At 36.6% G+C, this 21,337-nt stretch overlaps 2 protein-coding genes across 2 annotated transcripts in view; both read left to right on the top strand.

Annotated features, from left to right (window-relative positions):
• Positions 1–13,307, top strand: part of LOC107747822 (cohesin subunit SA-2-like) — a 17,438-nt gene extending 4,131 nt beyond the window's left edge. Inside the window, exons 8-31 of the mRNA XM_016562428.1 lie at positions 1,889–2,040; positions 2,133–2,206; positions 2,301–2,424; positions 2,521–2,619; positions 2,736–2,815; positions 2,893–3,000; positions 3,167–3,275; positions 3,556–3,673; positions 3,769–3,872; positions 4,756–4,848; positions 5,152–5,241; positions 5,732–5,935; positions 6,014–6,084; positions 6,265–6,437; positions 7,483–7,610; positions 7,693–7,794; positions 7,875–8,023; positions 8,274–8,402; positions 9,235–9,440; positions 9,559–9,778; positions 9,861–9,953; positions 10,695–10,821; positions 11,039–11,116; positions 11,890–13,307. Coding sequence (XP_016417914.1) covers positions 1,889–2,040; positions 2,133–2,206; positions 2,301–2,424; positions 2,521–2,619; positions 2,736–2,815; positions 2,893–3,000; positions 3,167–3,275; positions 3,556–3,673; positions 3,769–3,872; positions 4,756–4,848; positions 5,152–5,241; positions 5,732–5,935; positions 6,014–6,084; positions 6,265–6,437; positions 7,483–7,610; positions 7,693–7,794; positions 7,875–8,023; positions 8,274–8,402; positions 9,235–9,440; positions 9,559–9,778; positions 9,861–9,953; positions 10,695–10,821; positions 11,039–11,116; positions 11,890–11,913 — 2,855 coding nt within the window. The 3' untranslated portion in view covers positions 11,914–13,307. The remainder of the gene's footprint in view (positions 1–1,888; positions 2,041–2,132; positions 2,207–2,300; positions 2,425–2,520; positions 2,620–2,735; positions 2,816–2,892; positions 3,001–3,166; positions 3,276–3,555; positions 3,674–3,768; positions 3,873–4,755; positions 4,849–5,151; positions 5,242–5,731; positions 5,936–6,013; positions 6,085–6,264; positions 6,438–7,482; positions 7,611–7,692; positions 7,795–7,874; positions 8,024–8,273; positions 8,403–9,234; positions 9,441–9,558; positions 9,779–9,860; positions 9,954–10,694; positions 10,822–11,038; positions 11,117–11,889) is intronic.
• A 728-nt stretch (positions 13,308–14,035) lies between these two features.
• Positions 14,036–21,337, top strand: part of LOC107747821 (coiled-coil alpha-helical rod protein 1-like) — a gene marked incomplete at its 3' end in the record, with an annotated part of 7,999 nt that continues 697 nt past the window's right edge. Inside the window, exons 1-15 of the mRNA XM_016562427.1 lie at positions 14,036–14,247; positions 15,823–16,066; positions 16,135–16,293; positions 16,372–16,447; positions 16,556–16,663; positions 17,224–17,318; positions 17,419–17,533; positions 17,631–17,741; positions 17,855–17,995; positions 18,826–18,936; positions 19,570–19,676; positions 19,864–19,976; positions 20,051–20,126; positions 20,924–21,045; positions 21,128–21,295. Coding sequence (XP_016417913.1) covers positions 14,178–14,247; positions 15,823–16,066; positions 16,135–16,293; positions 16,372–16,447; positions 16,556–16,663; positions 17,224–17,318; positions 17,419–17,533; positions 17,631–17,741; positions 17,855–17,995; positions 18,826–18,936; positions 19,570–19,676; positions 19,864–19,976; positions 20,051–20,126; positions 20,924–21,045; positions 21,128–21,295 — 1,816 coding nt within the window. The remainder of the gene's footprint in view (positions 14,248–15,822; positions 16,067–16,134; positions 16,294–16,371; positions 16,448–16,555; positions 16,664–17,223; positions 17,319–17,418; positions 17,534–17,630; positions 17,742–17,854; positions 17,996–18,825; positions 18,937–19,569; positions 19,677–19,863; positions 19,977–20,050; positions 20,127–20,923; positions 21,046–21,127; positions 21,296–21,337) is intronic.

Below are 21,337 nucleotides of genomic sequence, written 5' to 3'. Positions count from 1 at the left end.
TATAAGTTGCATCAACGATTTAACAGACTTTAATTGCAGTGTTCTTAATCTTTATAAGTTAGTAGTACTGTTCGGGTTTACAGTGTGGGGGCGTGTTAGAACGAGCCGTTTTAGGCAGGCGTGGTTGACTCTTAACTTTTATAAAGAATATCTCTTTGGATTTGAGACTTTAGTCTTTGCAACTTTACAGATCTTCTTTATGCACCAAGAGCTTGTAACACTCCAAAGAGAAAGGAAAACTTGAAATCGCATCATATGACCCCTTTAATGTTTTTAAACATTGCATATCTTTTGGCCATCAAGGCTTCATTTATTTGATCAAAAATGCAGAACAAAACAGTAATATTGGGCAGTATTACCAGTATTACAATTTAAAATAATGGTTTTCTGTTTTAATATACTTTAAAACAATGTATATCTGTGATGCAAAGCTGAATTTTACATCATTACTCCAGTCTTCAGTGTCACATGATTCTTCAGAAATCATTCTAATATTCTGATTTATTATTAATTTTGGAAACAGTTGTGCTGCTTATATATTTTTTTTTATTACCTGTGATTCTTTTTTCAGGATTCTTTGAAAAAAAAAAAAAAAGAACAGCATTTATTTAAATTAGAAATCCTTTTTTAACAATACACTACCATTCAAAAGTTTGGGGTCAGTATCTTTTCCTTTTTTTTTTTATAAATTAATACTTTTATTCAATAGTAAAGTAGTAAAGTAAAGACTTATATTGTTAGAAAATATTTCTATTTTGAATGAACACTGTTCATAAGTTTTTATTTATCAATAAATCCTGAAAAAATGTCATTTTTTAACTTTGTATTAGTTTGCATGCATGTGAGCCTATGATCAAGCAAAATGTTTATATTTGTTTGTATATGATACAGTTTTATAAGTTTCCCCAAATTTCCAATTAATTCCCCAAAATTCCCGTAAATTCCTATAAATTCCCAGTAAGTTTCAAACTTGGAATATTTCCAAAATTCCCCAGATGAAGTTCCCATGGAAAGTTTCCGGAAATTTACCAGAAATTTTCCGCCCCCTTTGCAACCCTAATCATGATATAGTTAAACAAGGTCTTTATGATATCAAAATTTTTGATACCATAGAGATTTCATAATTCTTGTCACCAGGCTAATACTAGCCTAAATTATAAATAAATAAGAAATAAGCTACATTCATTGTATAAAGTTATCAAATGTATAAAAACACTGCATATTCTTCACAGTGTAAATTAAATATATATTTCTTATTATTAAAGTTACAAAAGTGATTTAGACGAGCAGTGAGAGATTTTCTCTTTTGTTGTTTGACAGCAGCTCATGGATCAGACAGCAGGAATATTAGACTGCGGTCACTTTCAGAGCTGCCTGGATCCAATATACTGCTACACATGTGTTTTCTTTCTCAGCTGTTTGCTTTCACTTAAGACCTAAATTACTGTGTTTACGAGGATACTTGCAAAAATGGGCATTTTGACACATACATTGTGTGTGTATTTAACCTCTAACTTAACTGTCTTCACGTGCGCACGCCTCTCTGACAGCACGCACATACACCTAAATGAGCTCTCTTTCGCTGCTGATTGCGCCTTCAGCGGCTTAAAATCACTTGTTTTAAACTGCAATGCTTAAAAACATATGCAAACGATACGTTTTCATGACCACGTAGCACAGCAATGCCATGTGAGTGACCGCGATAAAGATGATATTTGAAAACGGTTAATCTTGCCAACCGGTGTATCGCCCACCCCAACTACCACACTACTTCTACTGCATAAACATATTGTTGTGTCATGAATTTTGTCATGCAGTTTTCCATCAGTGTGTTCTTATTGATAAAGGTATGAATTATACACTGACCTTTTCTTCCGCTGTATTTCAGCCATGAAACTGATGACCGCTTTGGTGAATGTTGCTCTGAATTTGAGCATTAATTTGGACAACACACAAAGACAATACGAGACAGAACGCAACAAGAGTATTGGGAAACGAGCCAATGAACGCCTGGAGCTCCTGCTGCAAAAACGCAAGGAGGTGATACACACACACGTGCACACACATACACACACATACACATATATATACTCAAAAACCTTGATTCAAACATGTCCTTTTGTAATTATTAGCTCCAGGAAAACCAGGATGAGATTGAGAACATGATGAATGCCATTTTTAAAGGAGTATTCATCCACAGATACAGGTAAGCAAACATCCCAAAATTTGACTGACTGATTCAATAAATTCATATTTTAAAATTATCCAGCAGCTGCTTTTTCTCTTGTATTTGTGTGCAGGGATGTGATTGCTGAGATCAGGGTTGTCTGCATTGAAGAGATTGGTATGTGGATGAAGATGTACAGTGAGGCTTTTCTTAATGACAGTTACCTGAAGTACGTGGGCTGGACCATGTATGATAAGGTATCACAAACACATTCACACAGATTGGTTGTTATATACAGGTCAAACCTACCACATCTCACGTCTCATCCATTTACATAATTTTTCATTCCCCAGCAAGGTGAGGTTCGTCTGAAGTGTCTTACTGCTCTTCAGGGTTTGTATTATAGTAGAGAACTCAATGCCAGACTGGAACTCTTCACCAGCCGCTTCAAGGTGAGTTTTTCACCAGGACTCTTGCTATGGCAACACCGTCTCTAAGCGTGGATTCCTATTTATCACTGAAAAATGTATTTTCCTACCGACAGTTCTCTCATTCTTTGTCTCTGTAGGATCGAATTGTGTCCATGACTTTGGATAAGGAATATGATGTTGCCGTTCAGGCCATTAAGTTGCTGACGCTGGTCCTGCAGTGAGTTCAGCATTCAGTCTTTCTTTTCTTTTAGAGGTGTCCTTTTACTATGTGATTGTGTTTGCTTATGCACACAGGAGTAATGACGAGGTTTTGACGGCAGAAGACTGTGAGAGCGTCTATCACTTGGTTTACTCCGCCCACCGACCGGTTGCCGTGGCAGCAGGGGAGTTTCTCTACAAAAAGTAAATGTCACACTTTTTTGTATCATGGCAAGTCTGTGCTTCATTAAATACCAGTGTAATTAAACACATTTGCCACATTACTACTTATCCATAATGCATCGGATACTCACCATGACTGACTGATTCCCCTTAAGACTGTGCATGTATGCTGGTGCTGTGTTCCCAGGTTATTCAGTCATCATGGTCCAGAGGATGAGGGGCGGCCCAGGAGAGGCAGACAGTGTTTGAATGCTAACCTCATCAGAACGACTGTCTTGTTCTTTCTTGAGAGTGAGGTGTGCTTGATGTGCTCAGCGTGCTATGTCACTTCTTAATGTCTCGTTATAGAAATATTTTGACTGAGCAGGTCCTAGTATTTCACGTGTCTATTTTCCTTCTCTGAGATTCCAGCGCATTGTATGAGAACAAATTGTGACAAAGGCAGTTAGATTATTTTAAAAAGTAGGGAAAATAAGAATTTAGCCTAATTTATTCCTCTGAATTGAATAGTAACTGAACAAACTGTGAGACAGTAGGTTGGCTTTTTAAGATATCATGAAAGTTTGTGTGTTTTAGCTGCATGAGCACGGTGCCTACCTGGTGGACAGCTTGTGGGATTGTGCGTCAGAGCTGCTGAAGGACTGGGAGAGTATGATCAGCCTGCTGCTGGATGAACCTTACCCTGGAGAGGAGGGTACATGGCTGTCAGTTTTTTTGTGTCAGGATCAAAATTGGGCTAAAAATCATTCTTACCTAAACTACTTAAACACCATGATTTGTGTGTTTCAGCGCTCACTGATGCTCAGGAAGCTGCTCTGATTGAGATCATGCTTTGTGCTGTCAGACAGACTTGTGAGTGTCACCCACCCATCGGACGAGGCCCTGGCAAAAGGGTGAGACCCACACACGCACGCACACACACAATCAACATTTTGGTTTCGCCATATTAGTGAGGATGTCTCATAGATGCAAACGTTTTTACACGGAGGTGATATTTTTTTTAAGCTCCTGGCCCTGAACCTAATCCAAAAAGTTATTACTGGATAACATTTTGGCATGAAATAAAAATTCACCCTATCTATTTTCGAAATCTGTTATTGATCTTATGGTGAATGACTTGTCCATGCATGTGGTTCATTTAAAGGGGTCCTATTATGGTCTTTTACAAAGTCTTGATTTCTACACACTGACTAAAATTAAAAAAGTGAAAAAGCATAATAGGACCCTTTTAAAAAAAAATTTTCTTGCGTTTTTCTGGTGACGTATGCTGGACTTCTCTAATCATTTAGTCCACTTAAACCATGCATGTTTCGTACACTTGACTAAATGGTCACATTCAGATCTGCCTCCATCCACCTGATGGATGGAACCAAGTCCCTGTTCTATATTGATTATTTTTCGATAATCTGTTCTGATCACTCTGATGTACATCATAATATGGAAGAAACCTGTTGCTATTTCTTTCATTACAACTCTGAAGCAAACACATTTGGCCGATTGTTCTTTGCAAATAGAGAGGACCACTTATGTTGTCACGTTCTTTTTTTGGCATTTTTACTATATTTGTGAAGACATTTTCAAAACTTTGCTTATCACAAAACCGTAGCCAAACCTGTAACTCGTGCACACACAAATATTTTCAATCCAGAAAATCATGTCAATCATGTTAAAGGAAATAGATCAAATAATTTTCTAAACCACCCATAAAAATTGTGTCATTATTTCCTCATTTTCATGTTGCTTCAAATGTGTATGCTGTTTCTTATTCTGACACAGGTTCTAACAGCTAAAGAAAAGAAAACTCAGCTGGATGATCGAACAAAGATCACAGAAACATTTGCTGTGGCTCTGCCTCTGTTACTGGCTAAAGTGAGTGATTCTGTGCCTTTCCAGATGTGTGTAATGCATCAGTTGAATAACAAACAAATTTAAATTATGTAAATGTAAATATCCCTTAAATTGCAGTCATTAATCCTCAACACTTTGTGTGTGTTTTTGGGATTGCAAGAAAAATTTCATTGCAATATTGTTTGGCTTTTTGGGGATAAAGCAGTGGCCCACAACTCACTGCATACAGATATTCCAAATAAGTTATTGTAATCTGAATAAGGATGGAAACCAAGTGATTTCTGAAAAAACTCTTTCAAACTTCTTTCTCTCTCTCTTTCTCAGTATTCAGTGGACCCAGACAAGGTCACTAATCTGTTGCAGTTTCCTCAGTATTTTGATCTAGAGATCTACACAACCGGTCGGCTGGAGAAGGTAATTATTAACATACAAAAAAAAAAAAAAAACAGAATAAAGTACACTAAATATTGAGTAGTGTTGAAGTACTGAATTGATTGTATTACACAAGGCAACCTCATGAGTATGCTAGTATACAACCAGACAACATTAAAGCCTGTCATTTTATTCTTAAATAAAATGACATATTCTTAAGAAAATGTTTAAGAATATTTCAAGAACTTTCCTAAAGGACTTTCTGTTTTTTATGCATCTGGCATTTGATTGTTCTAAAAGTATGTTCAGCTACACTGCATGTTTGGATGTAACTAACATACAAAAAAAAAAAAAAAGTACCACGTAGTACACTAAATATTGTGCTTATAAAATAAAAGTCACTTTTAACATGAAGAAAGTTTACAATAGTAGTAACATATTTTTGAATCAATACACAAAGTCAAGAAATGATAGATAGTTAATGTTTTGTTGTAGTAGTTCTATAAGTAATTCTTGCGCTGATGTCCTGCAGCATCTGGATGCTTTGCTGCGCCAGGTCCGTGATGTGGTGGAAAAGCACACAGACACAGATGTATTAGAGGCATGTTCCATGACATTCCATGCACTGTGCAATGAGGAATTCACCATCTATAACCGTGTAGATATTGTCCGCAGCCAGATGATTGATGAACAGATTGACAAGTTCCACCGTCTGTTGGAGGATGTCCTGCAGGAGGTGTGTGTGGTAATTTTCTCTGTAACTGTTCTTTGTGATTTCACCAGTTTCAACTTTTAACGGTTTTGTTTCTTTAAGGGAGAGGAGCCTGATGAAGATGATGCCTATCAAGTTTTGTCAACACTCAAAAGAATCACAGCCTTCCACAAGTAAGAACACACTTTTCGCTAAAACTGAGAAATTCCAAAGGTCCTAAAACAGATTTAAAAAAACCATTTTGGAGTTAAATAAATACATCTGTACATGTTTTGTGAGGTTCACATTCATAGACCAGTGGACTTTCTTCATCATAACACATGTGTGTGTGCCTGTGATTGTGCTCCTTGCAGTGCCCATGACCTCACTAAATGGGACCTTTTCACCAGCAACTACAAACTTTTGAACTCTGGCCTGCAAAACGGAGATATGCCTGAGCAGGTACTGACTACTGATCCAGGGGCTCAACTCATTTTAGTTCACTGGCCGGGTTGCATGCCTTATACATGCTCTTCTGCAGTGAAATGTTGTTCTGAACCAACTAGGCTTGCCGCGATAGACGGTGCTGACGGTGATACCGTTGTTAAGCTGCAACACCGGTTACGTCACTTGCCCACCGCGGCACCGACCCCCACCGTCGTTTAGATTTTTTTATAGTAATAAAAATCATTTAGTTCAGTAAAAGAACAGTCACTACAATTAAAAACTGAACACGGCTGCTCAATGCAGCGTGCGGTGATAACGGTGTTATTGGTGTTATCACACGTCGATTAACCGGTGGAAAAATTTCCTCACCGTCACAACCCTAGAACCAACTTAATGACCAGTAATGGCATAAAATGGAGCACATTGCTTTTACAATTTTTGTTCCCCAGATGCATTTAGAGGACATTTACTTACATAAATTCATAATTAAGGAATATTAATCAAGCAACAATGTTTTTAAGAAGAAGAAAAAAACTATTCAATGATCTTGACTGGATAAGAGAACATTAATGTTTCAGCAGCCTGACATAGCAATATGGCTCATCAAATGGTTTGAGTTTGGAGTGGGACTGCTGTTTTATCAAACACTGTTTGAATTTGATACATATGGATTTGTTTTATGATGCCTCCGTTACCTTTTTAGACCTTCTAAATTTTGGTTACCTGGACTTTCAGTGGAGGGACAGAAACTGCTCAGGTTTCATTTAAACCATCTTAATTTGTGTTTTGAAAATTAACCAAAATCTTATGGGTTTGAAATGACATGAGGGTGAGAAAATTATGACAGAATTTTCATTTTTGGGTGAACTATGCCTTTAAGAAACCTCTTAGGAAACAATGCTGCTGTTGGAACAGAAATGAGATGCTGCACCTTTTATGATGAGAAGTAATCTATTAAATAAAAAATTTGTGAAAAACTTAACACACTACCAGTCAAAAGTTTGGTCATTAAATTACTTTCTTTTTTTTAACAGTATATTATTATTACAATTATTATCATTATTATATTCTGCACAATTGTTGACTGCTTTTTTTTTTACTATCCAGTCAAATTCATTCAATTCATTTTTGGTTGTGTTTTGCAGATGACGAGGCTGGTAAGATTGAGGCGCTCCACAGACGCAGGAATTTACTGGCCGCCTTCTGCAAATTAATCATCTACAATGTGGTAGAGATGAAGACAGGAGCAGATATCTTCAAACAATACATGAGAGTGAGTCTCATTTATGTTGTAACATTCCTCTGTGTTTGTTACTTGATGCTTACATTGACTCCCTGTCTCTGTCTGTGTGTAGTACTATAATGATTACGGTGATATCATTAAGGAGACCATGAGTAAAGCACGTCAGATCGACAAGATTCAGTGTGCCAAGACTCTGATCCTCAGCTTGCAGCAGGTGAGGCAACACTTCTCTCCTTACTCAGACCAGCTCTCCCAGCTACACTGAATAACAGAAGTGTGATGTTTGTGTTTCAGCTGTTTAATGAGATGCTGAATGATCTGGGCTGTAACTTCGATCGGTCCGCATCAGCATTCTTTGGGATTAAAGAACTGGCCCGACGCTTCTCACTCACGTTTGGACTCGATCAAATCAAAACCAGAGAGGCCATTGCAATGCTCCACAAGTAAGAACATTTAAACACAGTTGCTGTAAAGTCCCAGCTGTGTTCTGGTTTTTGATCTCGAATCGTTGGATGGGAGCTCCAGCCACTTTCTTTATCCTGTTTGTGTAAAACTGTATTTTATGTATTTAAAACTATCATATCAGAATTGAATTCTGGCACCAGCATTAAAATTAGAACCATTTCAGTGGAAAAAAGGGGCAAATATATGCCTTTGAGACAGAGTCACAGAGTGTGTGTTTTCTGTGTTTAGGGATGGAATAGAATTTGCCTTTAAAGAACCCAGTCCACAGGGGGAGGGCGGCCCTCCTCTCAACCTCGCATTCCTTGACATCCTCAGTGAGTTTTCCTCCAAACTACTGAGGCAGGACAAGAAGACCGTGTAAGACACTCACATTGAGAATCCCTGCTGTCTCAGATCCCTCAGAGACCCAAGTATTTATATTCATGTTGCAGTATTTTTAGGAAGCCATTAGTTGTAAAAACCATTTCATTTAGGCACTATTTGCATTGTAATATGGATAAAGGTTGCAAAACACTGGCCATTTTGCTAAATTTCCCCATTTTTTTTTTTTTTACTAAAGTGAAAACCAGCACACAAATGTATTTGAAAAATAATACATTTGAACCAGTAAATTTGACTAAAATACTGTATATAAATTAAAATATTTAAAAAACATGTTTTTGTTGTCAATGAGAAATTAATGACAAAACAGCTCAGAAAACAGCTGATTTGTTTTGTACCATTCATTAAAAAGGCTTCATTGTGTAAAAACAGTAGAAAAAAGTTTGACACCTAATGCAAGCATTGCATTTTTGCTATGCTTTGAACAATGTTTTTAAATTTATGTATGTTTAAATTTTCAGGGCATGTAAGCCTTTTCCCGTCACTAGACACATAAATAAAAAAATTAACTTTCTAAATAGATAAATTGGTTTGAAAAGTGTTAACTGTGTCAGCATGTTGGCGGCATTTTTTGTGACTCTGGCAGATAATATGCATTTTTTCCCCAACAAAGCTGTTGTTGTGATAAATTTCAGTGTCAGCTGCTGTTATGTGTAGTTTTTACCCGTATTTGTAAAATATACAAATGTTGAAATTCTGTTACACTGGGTCTCTGAAGGTTAATGGTGTACTTTCTTTTAAATTATCACTAGTCACTCTAATGAAGTATATTTGTGTTTTTTGTTTGACCTCTGATCTCTCCCATCAGACACCTGTATCTAGAGCGGTTTATGACCTTTCAGATGGCCCTGCAGAGGGACGACTGCTGGTTACTGCTCATCTCCTACCGTAACTCTCTGCAGGCAGGCGCTGATGATGACACTCTGTCTGTCATCAGCGGTATGAGCAGCAGGAGCTCCGCCCGCATTCGCAGGAGCAAACCACCTGCCGCCAACAAGAGAAAACTACCCGAGGGTACATATGCATTGAATCGTAATTATATGATTAATTATAATCTTTATAGATTAATCTATAATCTTTAGGGTAAAACTGACTTCCTGTTTCATTGTCTTCTCTCTATGTCTTTTCTCAGAGGACAGTAGCTGTAGCAGCAGTGATGTGAGCATGTGGGTAAATCGTGAGCAGAGTGGCCCGCACACTCCTGTAATGATGTCATCACCCCACATCGTCTCTACTGTCATGCGGGATGCAAAGAAGCTCCGCCCTGAGCAGGGGTACATGGGAGTTTACAGCATGAGCAACGAAACGCCACACACACCTCTGCAGCCGCAGCACCAACACATGGACTACAAGTAAGCACACGAACACTAAAATTTTAACACACACACACACTCTCATTAGTAAAAAGTTGATTGCGAGCTGTTTTGTTTTCAGTTCTCAGGTCGCGTGGATGATGGCCCAGAAACAGCAGCAGGAAAGAGCAAGCCTGCAGTACGGCAAGATGAGAGGCCACATTCAGCACACCATGTTAGTATACATTTACATACATATATTGGGATCAGTATGATTTTTTTTTTTTTTATATGGAAATTAATTTTTTTCAGCAACGATGCAGTAAATTGATCAAACGTGATAGTGAAGACATTTATAATGTTACAAAGGATTTCTATTTCAAATAAATGTTGTTCTTTTGAACTTTCTATTCATCAAAGAATCCTTAAAAACGTGTATAACTGTTTACACCAAAAATATTAAGCCGTTTTCGACATTTATAATAACAACAAATGTTTCTTGAGTGTCAAATGAGTGTATTAAAAGTATCACGTGACACTGAAGAATGAAAAAAATCGCTGCTAATCATTTAAAATATATTCAAATAGAAAAATTGTTTACTATATATTTTTTAATATTACTGTATTTTTCATCAAGTAAATGCTGACTTGCTGAGTGTAAGCGGTTTGTTTCAATAACATTTAAAAAATCCTACCGACTTTTGAACGGTAGTGTATATACACATAGTGATGCACCTTTATGGATTTTCTGGCCTGATTATCAATTACTTGTGATTTGATATAATTTCACCTTTTGCATTTTAATGCTATTTTGTTGACAAAGTAGCATTGCTCCGTTTTATGGTTTTTGAATAGGGCTGCCACAGTAACGAGATTTGAACATTTTTGATTGTGGTCACCAGGCCTCACAATCTCACATGGTCATTTGCATTCTTGCACTCATATTGAATTTTTTAAACATTTGCTTGTTTGCCAGTCGGCGTGGCAGTGGGCTGATGGAGGATGATGAGGAACCGATTGTAGAGGATGTGATGATGTCATCAGAGGAACGACTGGACGACCTTAACGAGGGCATGGACTTCGACACCATGGACATTGATCTGGTAGGAATCAGAATTCAGGAAAGCATAATATCAACCAGTGAAAACCCTTTCTAACGCAAAGATTCGCTGTCACTCAATCAGGTGCAGAGTCACAATGATAGCGTTGCTCAGATCTTCACATAATCCATCTAATCTGGTTTCCTTCGGCTGCGAGGTCGAGAGAAAACACATTTTGTGTGTCATTGTTTTTAACTTGACCTTTTTTGTTTTTCTGAAGCCTCCATCCAAAAACCGCAGGGAGAGATCAGAGCTGAAACCAGACTACTTTGACCCTGCCTCCATCATGGATGACTCTGTAAGCCTTCTTTCATCTGCCTGTTTATTCATTCATTTATTAATCCACTTTATAATTTATTCATTAGATGTGCTTGTTAGAAATCCCTTAGATTTACATTAAAGGAGGAACCAGAGGATTATGTGCTTTTTTTTATCTTGTGCCAGTAAAGCACCCGCGCAGTTTTTACGTTTAATTTTATTTTTTCACAGAACTTCAAAAATCTAATTTGTTTGATTGTTCTCTCTGTCAATTTACTCGTCACTGTGAATTGACAGACGAGATGCTAAGGAAGAACACAGCACTAAAGACCCATTCATGCCAATAACGATTTGTGAGCCTGGACCGCAAAACCAGTCTTAAGTAGCTTGGGTATATTTTTAGCAATAGCCAAAAAAACATTGTATGTGTCAAAATTATCGATTTTTCTTTGTCAAAAATCATTAGAATATTAAGTAAAGATCGTGTTCCATGAAGATATTTTGTAAATTTCCTACCGTAAATATATCAAAACCTAATTTTTGATTAGTAATATGCATTGCTAAGAACTTCATTTGGACAACTTTAAAGGCGATTTTCTCAATATCCAGATTTTCAAATAGTTGTATCTCATAACATACCATACATCAATGGAAAGCTTATTTATTCAGCTTTCAGATGATGTATAAATCGCAATTTCGAGAAATTGACCCTTATGACTGGTTTTGTGGTCCAGGGTCACATATATAACAAAACAAAAACCTATAAAGTTTAAAACATCATTCTAAAGTGACTCTGTGTGTGTTGTCTAACAGGTCCTTAATGTCTCCATGTTCTGAGATGGATACATGAGAGCGGTGACATGTTTTCCTCATCTGATTTCACTCCATGAACTAAATGCACATGATGGTGCTGCGTATCTTTCCCTCCTGAAAACACACCATAACTTTCCATCTGTACATATAACAGCCCACAGGGCGACACACAAACATTTTCAGCATGAGATCAGACTTATCTATTCATGCTCTTTTGTAATGGAGTTTTAAATATAGCTGGTTTTTTTTTTTTTTTTACTCCTGGAGCAGTTTTGATTTTTAGGTAATTTTGTAAAGACAATCAATTGTAAATGACTTTATAAAGGGTGATTTAAATCTAACATTTATAACTCAACTTTCCTTAAAGGGTTTAGACTTGCAGTGTCTGTTTTTTTTCACAGTACCTTTCTTTCTCTCTCTTTTTTTTAATTCATCAATCACAATGTTTCACTTCTCAGAAGTAGGTTAAGCCTCATATTGTGATGATATTCCTCACTTAACTGAGTGGCTGATTTTTTTTTATTTATAGGTCCTCGGAGAGCTCTAAGCACTTGTACTGATTGGCTAAAACTTAGAAATCCCACCCCTCCCTCAAAAGAGTTAAATTAATTTCTGGATTTATTTTTATTTTTTATTGTTTTTGGTCAACTTCAAATTTCAAAGGTATTTCTGCATTGAGGGCATTGCCCCCTATTTTCAAAGAAAAGCTCTTTCTGTAGAATATATCCAATTTCTTTTTAAATATTAGAAATAGGTATTATAATATATTGTTATATATCTTTAAAAAATATATAATTATATGTATTATTTTGTTTTACACAAAATGTGTAATGTAATGTGAATCATTGCTGATTTATATTTAACTTAATGTTTTTATGTTTGGTATCCAACCTACCGTTTCATTCACATTGCATCTGTCCTGAGAGAATCACTGATGTTTTATTAACTTTCATTTTGGAAAAGCTCCACTGTGAAAAATTCTATAATCTTTCCCCTTTGTGTAGTTCATTGAGGTTGTGGGTTGTTTAGGAAGTTAGGCTTGTTAATCAGAGTGAATTATGATGATTGTCTTTGGTGAGAAATCTTAGTAAATGTAACCATGGTGGTTTAATGCCTGGTAAATACATTTCTGCATGGAGTTTTTGGTCAGGATTGGAAAGGAAGCGTCTTTTATGTGTTTTACACACAGTTGGTCATTTGTCCCACTTTGATTTTAATTTTCAGTCCTGCAATGTCTTCTTATTTCCAAAAGTGTGTGAGTGTATGTATTTTAATGTATTGGACTGTACATAAAAACCAAGATGTTTTTATTCTATTTACAAGATGTCAGTTGTTTCATTTACTATGTTTATTGCATTTATATTTGGATATGAAATAAACCTTCCTAATCTTTAGCACTGCTATCATTGACAGCTGCACATTTTATTAAAATTCAAGAAATACAATTTTTGTTTACATTTTATTCAGTTGCTTTATTGAAGAATACTAGATCTCAGAATTATTATTTTTGTCTTTATATTTGATAATAAAAAAAAACATTTGTCCTACAAAATCACTTTTATGAACCATGAATGCAACTGTGACATTTTCTGGGTCATGAACAAGAAGGTCAGTGTTCTACAGTGGCCTGATCAAAGCCTTCATTCACACAAAGAATCAATGACAGAACAAACACATCCACCCAGAACAAATGACAGAGATCAATGCTAAACAGCGCAAAAGGTCTGGATATTTGCAGCATAAAAACCTTTACTAAACACGTCATGAAGGGTTAGTTGTTTGTAGACATGATATGTAGCATATTCATCTATTAAAAATAACTCTAACATAGAACTTAAGAATAATGTTGGATGCTCTGGATGTAAAAATTATGTCTCTAACTTTAGTTTAAAACATGACTGGTTAGGTTTCAGGAATAAACAAAAGTGGTCACTGAGCTCCTCAGCAGATTATTTTCTAGTTTCTATTTCTTTTTCTAATATTTCAAATGCACAAAGCTCTAACATTAAGATGAGCCAGGCGAGCAACACCGAAGGTTAAAGACAATTGATTCAAATGATTTTTGAGTTTTTAGGTGTAAATGTGTCAATAGGGTGATAAAGTGGAGACTGCAGGGGGCGCTGTAGTGCCTCGCTCCGACCGGAAATCTCTGCCATGACAACTGAACGGCGGGCAGGACGCGCACTTTCTAAAACTGACGTGAAATAATAATTCAGAACATTAAGATTTAAACATTTTACACATTAATGTGAGGCCGATTTTGTAATACTGGGCTTTTAGTGGTTATTATGGATAACGTTATGTGGAAAGCAGAAAGGCTGAACGCGCCGGCGGACTTCGTGAAAGCTCCTGATGGAGGTAAACAAACAGAATCAACTGCATTGTGATATAATAGATTCATCTAACGGCATTTAAACAGCATTTAAGTTCTTGTATATTATCGTAACTGCTGAAAGAAATATATGTTTTGCAAATTGACCCACATTTTGGGTTTTTGACTATTGAAAATGTGTACATTTTAACAATTTACTCTTGGAGCCATATTGAAATTCCAATATCTCTGGAACTGAATAACGTTAGGGCCTTAAAAATGAAGATGCCAAAAGGAAAGTTTGTTAAGACCCAATATCTAAAAGGGCATTAAGATATCTTTAATACTTCTTGTTGAGTTACAGGCATGTAAACTTTGGAGAAAAAACTTGAAAAGTGCTGTTTCCCCATTTTTGAATGCTCACCATTGGCACATAATGCAACAAAGATTGCTAAAGTGAACAGATCATTTTTGAATGCTCACCATTGGCACATAATGCAACAAAGATTGCTAAAGTGAACAGATTTTACTAACAGACCTACCAATCTCTGTGAAAATAACATTATGATGCTGCCATCTTTCTGAAGTCATTTTTACCCCTTGTAATTTAGCTCTGAATCTCAGGTGAAAATTGCCATTTTGACCCCCATCTACAAAATAGTGGATTAACTTATTCAGTCAATATTCATCCATGACATTTAATATTTTGGCTTACATCACTATACATGTCTGTCTTTCTTCAGAAAAAAATATCAGCAAAATCAAAAATTTGAGCCCGGGAGATTTTTGAAATTTGGTTGATTTGACACGGAATGACCCTCAGGAGTTTAGGACACAGAATAGGACAAATGCTTATTCAATAACTGTTTTACTTCCTATTTGGGTTTATGTATACGTTTTATTTTTTAAGATTAACTGTTTTTTTCCCCTATGGCATTGTTAGATGCCTGTTGTTTCCTGTCATAGCTATGCAAAGATTTGATTTTAAAAACAGTATCATAGCTATGTCATAGCTATATTTCTTGTTATGATTTTAAATGTGTATTACTTAACCTCAGAACGATCTCAATGTAAAAAGTGCTAAAGTCTGATTTTGTGGTGGCTGTGCTTTCAAGTTAAATTATTATAATCTTAATTCAAGTGATGAAGGATTTTGAAAGTCTGACAGTAATCAGTGTTGAGTACTACTGTAAGGTTAACCCTGCCTGCTTTAAAAAAAAATTCAAAATGATTAACAGTTGAAAACATTACAGTTACATTACTTCAATAAATATAAAATAAAGTTACACTACTCATTACATTTTGAATAGAGTAACTTGTAATCTGTAACCTATTACATTTTCCAAATTAACCTTCCCAACACTGCATGGACTGTTTGTACTTCTAAAAGTGAACTAGTGACAGCTAAAAGGTGGTTAAAAATTATAACAAACTTAAAAGTAGATAATGAGCAGTACTGTTAAATTGTGTCGTATGTGAGGCACTGTAATGTTGTCAATGTAAAGAAAAAAATCCAGATGCTCAGGGGACACACTCTCAGAATAGAGATTTGAAGGTCCTGCCTTTATTTCAGTCTTTATGTGTTTATTACATGAATATCAGTCTTTCTATTTGTCTCCCAGCATCTGTCTGTAACCGCACTCCTCCTCTGATGACACCTGCTCAGTTTACTGGGGGTCCGATAGCCCGGCCCACAGCTTCACAGACCACACACACACAAGTTCTGCCACAGTTTAGAGCTCTGCCCCCTTCTAAATTCAGTGAGGAGGGGTTTGGCTGGACAGAGCCTGCTACAGTGGAAGCGTGGCAGCCCGTCCATCAGAAACACCAGAGTGAGAAAATAATACAACGGCTCCCTGACCACAGGTACACAAACACATCAGCACATCCAGTGACTTTAGTGGTCTGTCTGTAAATTCATCCCTCTCTGTCAGGTTGCCAGAAGATGAGAGGAGCAGCTCAAAGCCCCTGCTGCAAGAGTTGGAAAGGTTAAGAGAAGACAAGGAAGGGATGAGAGGAGAGATGGAGCGTCTGAAAGGAAGAGTAGAGTGTTTGAGAGAGCAGGTCAGAGATCAGCAAAACCAAATAAACAGGTACAAACACTCAAACTGACTGACTTGTTACTTCAGTTGCGTATGTGGGCTGAAATGTGTGTGTGTGTGTGTCTACAGACAGTGTATAGAGCGTGATGAATTACACCGTCAACTGAAAAGCTGCAAGGCTGAACTAAATATGAGCCAAGACCAGGTAAATACACTTTCACTTTATTCCCTAATCGTTCAGAACAGGTGAAAAATGTGTATTTTAGGGACAGAAATTCTAGTTTCTAAATACAGCCTAAATTTGTGTGTCTAGCTTTCAACCCTGAAAAGAGAGTATGAATTAAAATGTCAACATTTGGAGAAAGAGTTACAGGACTCAAAGCAGGAGATGGGGAGACTGCAACAAAAACTAGAGACACAGGTAAGACATAATTAACAATAGAGTTGCTATATTTTGTTCCCATTTGTCTTAATGAGGTTTCTTAGTTTCAACAATGGATGATACTGTAGCTCAGATAAATAAAAAGCTCATTACTAATGAACAGATGAGTGGCGTAAAACTGACTTGTCCCGTGAAATCCACCCTGACATTGTTATTATGCAAATAATGTATGATATCATAAGGCAAGGAGACAGTTTTGAACATTGATTTTTTCTTTTATAATTTTTTTTGTATATACTTGCTCAGTAATTGATTTTGTTGTTCATTTTTAACCCAGAAATTTTCCCTAGTGCACCTTTAAATGTCGGCATGAAATTACAGTCCACCCTATTAATTTATCTGTCTTTTCTAAATGCATGTTATTGATCTTATTGTGAATGATTCATGCATTTTTTGACTTTTTAATTTGTCTAAGAGAGATAAAACTGATATTTAATCTTTCTGTCCTACATTTTTCTTTTTTGTATGACTTGCTGATTCATTGTAATGGTGTATGTGATATATTTTTATATCTTATTTTCAACCACTTTGAATATCAGAATGTCATGACCGATGCTGCACAGGAAGTGACCTTACTGAGGACCCAAATACAGGAAGTGATATCAGAGAGAGATGAGCTGAGAAATCAACTGAGGTGAGTATAAGAAAACAAATGTTGCTGCTGCTGCTGTCTCTAAATGACAAATCATCTACAGGTCTGTTTATGTGATATCACGTGATTTGTATTTGTGCAGTGTCCTGAACAGCTCATTGCTGGAACAGTCTGAGTGTGTGCAGAAACTGCGGACATACATTGGCAGCCACATCACAGAGAAAAAGGAAGAGGAAGAGCTTAGACGACAAATACAGGTGTGTAAACACAGTCTGCTGAATTGCAATTAGTGCATCAGTTGTGGTCCTTTAAACAATGTATGAATGTAATTATTTTATGACTATGTGTGTATAGCATTTAAAGAAGGAAAAGGAAGCCCTGTCTTTATCAGTCCAGCTGCTGAATGTTCGAGTTAACGCAGCCAATGACATTTTGGCTATTCAGGAGAAAGAGCTAGGTGAACAGGTGAGATTACACACATGCAGACATGCATATGTAGTATTTGAAATGAATGACCAATGCATTTTGACAGATATGAATTCATTAATAAATTTAGTGGTATTTTATTATGTGTGTAGGTGCAGACTGACCCATTGTACTCTGGCAGTAAAGCTGGGCAGATGTTGAGTGTTTGGAGACAAAAGGTCTTCATGCTGCTTGTTAAATTGCAGACCAGAGATTTACAACTTCACACAGAGAAAACACAGCTGCATAACATGGTAATGCAAATGCATTCTCATGCACATGCATAGTGTACTATGATAGATGAACATTTCTAACCACTTTGCATGTTTATTTTTATTTGACCCCTGAAATGTATTTTCAAAAGTCATTTTTACCTATATAAGAGAATATTTTTTGCTAAATATAGTGTCCATATACACCACTGTTCAAACATTTGGAGTGAGGAAGGTTGTTTTTCCAGTTTTTACTTTTATTCACCAAAAATGCATTAGTTTGATCAAAAGGAATTTTTCATTATTATAAATATTTATTTTAAAAAAAGTTGTTCTTTTGAAATCCTGGAAAAAAAAAAGTATCAGTTTTCACAAAAATATTAAGCAGCACAACTGTTTTCAACATCGAAAATAATACATGTTCCTTGAGCACAAAATCAACATATTAGAATGATTTCTGAAGGATCATGTGATACTGAGAGCTAGACTAATGGCTGATAAAATTCAGCTTTGTCATCACAGAAATAAATTACATTTTAAAATATATTAAAATAGTACAAATTTTTTAAAATTTTAATAATATTTCACAATATTATGTTCCTTTGTATTTTTTACGTCTTTCAAAAGCATACAAAATCTCTAAACTTTTGAATGGATAATTAATGTCAGTTAATTAATTAAAATATATTTTCAGTCTGTACAATCTTGGCTGTCAACATAAAAAAATGTCTGGTTTCCACATTAGATTACACATCTATTTATGTTCTACCATCACATTGATTTGTTGTTCAGCATTGAGTTATTGGGAGTGTTTACTTAAGGTTTAGTGTTTTCAAATCTGAGTTTAGTACTTTTTTTGTATGCGTGTGTAGGTTTCCTCTCTGCAGCAGCAAGTAGAGTGTTTGCAGTCGCAGAACAGTGTCCTTCAGCACCAACTAGAGGACAAAACGGCCCAGTTGGAGTTACAGCATATACACGCAGAGGTACTTTGACATACAAGTATGCACATACATTAAGGTTAAGTCTGGTTGTGGGGTCAGTTAGATTTAGGTCTTGTGGTCCTTCCATTAGAATTAAATTCCTCTCATTGGTAATGGATAAAGCACAGATGCCAGATGTTCTTCTGTTACTCATATTGGGTTTCTGAACTCAGTGTACATTTTCACAGCGCTATACATTTCCTAACCAGGCATGCTGTGATGAAGGGTTTATTACATAATAGGTCTTCCAGGTGATATGATAGACGTGCATGAGAAACCGGACTGAAATTCTAAGTGGTTACTCGCTAAAAATGTAGCTCATTGATATTCACATGATCAGCTTTTGCACTCTGTCTCCAACCCCCATGAGCTCGTCCCTCATTCTTTTCTTGTTATCTTTGCTTTTTAACAGTTTGAACAGGTTGCATTGAGCTTAGTGAGGTTTAAGCTTGTTCAGCGTTGACTCATAGAAGATCTGCTGCTTTAACATCACATTGTTCATTCATGGTTACTCACCACATTCAGAGCAGCTGTCCAGCTGATCAGTGACGGCACTGAAACTCTTCTTCTGTATTGCCTGCAGGCAAGTGTGCGTTTCTGACAGCCCATGTGCTTGCTTTGTGTGTGTGTGTTCAGGGAGTACAGCAGCAGTTGGACAGTGCTCTACAGGAGAATGCTCAGCTGAAAGAGTGCAATAAGTGTACCGAGGGATCACTGAATGATATCAGTGAAACAGCACACAGGTAGCACGCACAGTCACACCCCTTGAATCTGTTAGTGTTCTGTAAGTCTCTTTGGATTAAACAAGTTTAAAAAATACCAACGTGACTGTCATGATTAGATTAAAGCTGACTGTTCCTCTGACCAAAGCCCTGAAGCCAGCTCATCCATAAACATCTGTCTCTCTCTGTGTGTTATCGCTCTCATCAGAGTGATGTCAGCCATAGAAATGAAGGCAGGTCAGATGGAAGCAGTTCAGTCCAGTGTAAGTCAGCTGAACCAGAGACTCGCCTTTGCTGCCAAACGTCTGGACACAGTACATGGTGAGAGTGTCATCTGTGTGCGAGTGTATGTAAGTGTGTTTCACTTTTAATATACATGGGCTGTTTGTCTGCAGGGCTGCTGTTAAGGAAAGAAGCTCTTTGGAGAACCAAGAAAGCTACTAGATCTCCAGAGCCAGCAGTGTCGGAGAGGTACAGAATCATGGGAATAAATCAAAGACATTGATATTCTAAGTAAAATTTCTTTAAGGTGTTTTTTCCATCGCTGATTATTGGAAGCTTCAAAAGTTAGCTTGGGTTCAGCTCAATCATATATATTTAAAATGACCTAAAACACGCCAGTTTTGTAATGTTTTAGATGTTTTATCCCACAATGCATAGTAATATTCACACAATATTATTATTTTAAATATTATTATTAATATAATAATTATTATTAAATATAAATTAATTATTAAACATTATTATTTTTAATAATAATTTGAAACAATAGATCGCTCTGTTAAGAGAAGATACAATGTTGGATTAAAAATTTAAAATAGCTGTTTTTATTTTTATTTTTTACAGTTTTTCTTGAAACATTAATTGATCGCTCTGTTAAGAGAAGATACCACATTGGATTAAAGATTAAAAATAGCTGTTTTTATTTACAAGACATACAGGGAGTGACAACTTTAGTATACAACTGTTTGAAGTAGAAGTAGTAGTTTTAGTTATATAGCGCCTTTCCATAGCTCAAGGTCGCTTTACAAAGTATATTGCAAGTACATTTGCACACCCACACACACATTGCAACCACACAAGGCCACATATAACCATATTATCCAAAATACATATTAAATAGATACGTTTTAGTGGAGTCTTGAAGGTAGTTTGGAATGTTAATCATGTGTACAGCTTTCACATATATTTTTTTAGTAGTCGGGTTATTTGTGTATAATAAGCAGTATACTAGTATTCCGTTCCATTATCTTCTGTCTGTGTTGCAGCTTTATTAAGAGTCTCCAGACTGAGGTGGTGTTGTTGAGCGCAGAGAGAGACAAACTCGCACAGGAACTCAAACGCACACCAGAGCTCATCCAGGCCTCCCTGTCAGAACTACAGCAGCAGCGTATGTACACGAACGTCAACCTGAATGTCTTCTGAAGATAGTAAAGAGAGAGGACTGTAACTGTGTTGAATGCAAACTGCAGGAGAGAGAGAGCTGGGACACCTGAGGGAAGCTCTATCACAAAGCAGGGAGGAGTTGGAGGCATCAGAATCGAGTCGAATGGAGATGCAGAGACAATGTGAAGAGCATGAGGGGACCATTGTGGAGCTCCGTGCTGAGGCCCAGAGACTACAGCAGCAGTGTGACTCAGGTGCGTGAAGAGCAATGTGTTTGAGTGAAGTAATGGCAACCC

This window comes from Sinocyclocheilus rhinocerous, unplaced genomic scaffold (assembly GCF_001515625.1).
Source record: "Sinocyclocheilus rhinocerous isolate Xijiao unplaced genomic scaffold, SAMN03320098_v1.1 scaffold1492, whole genome shotgun sequence".
NCBI lineage: Eukaryota > Metazoa > Chordata > Actinopteri > Cypriniformes > Cyprinidae > Sinocyclocheilus > Sinocyclocheilus rhinocerous.
Note: the sequence above shows the minus strand (reverse complement) of the source record. Positions and strands in the feature narration are given on the sequence as shown.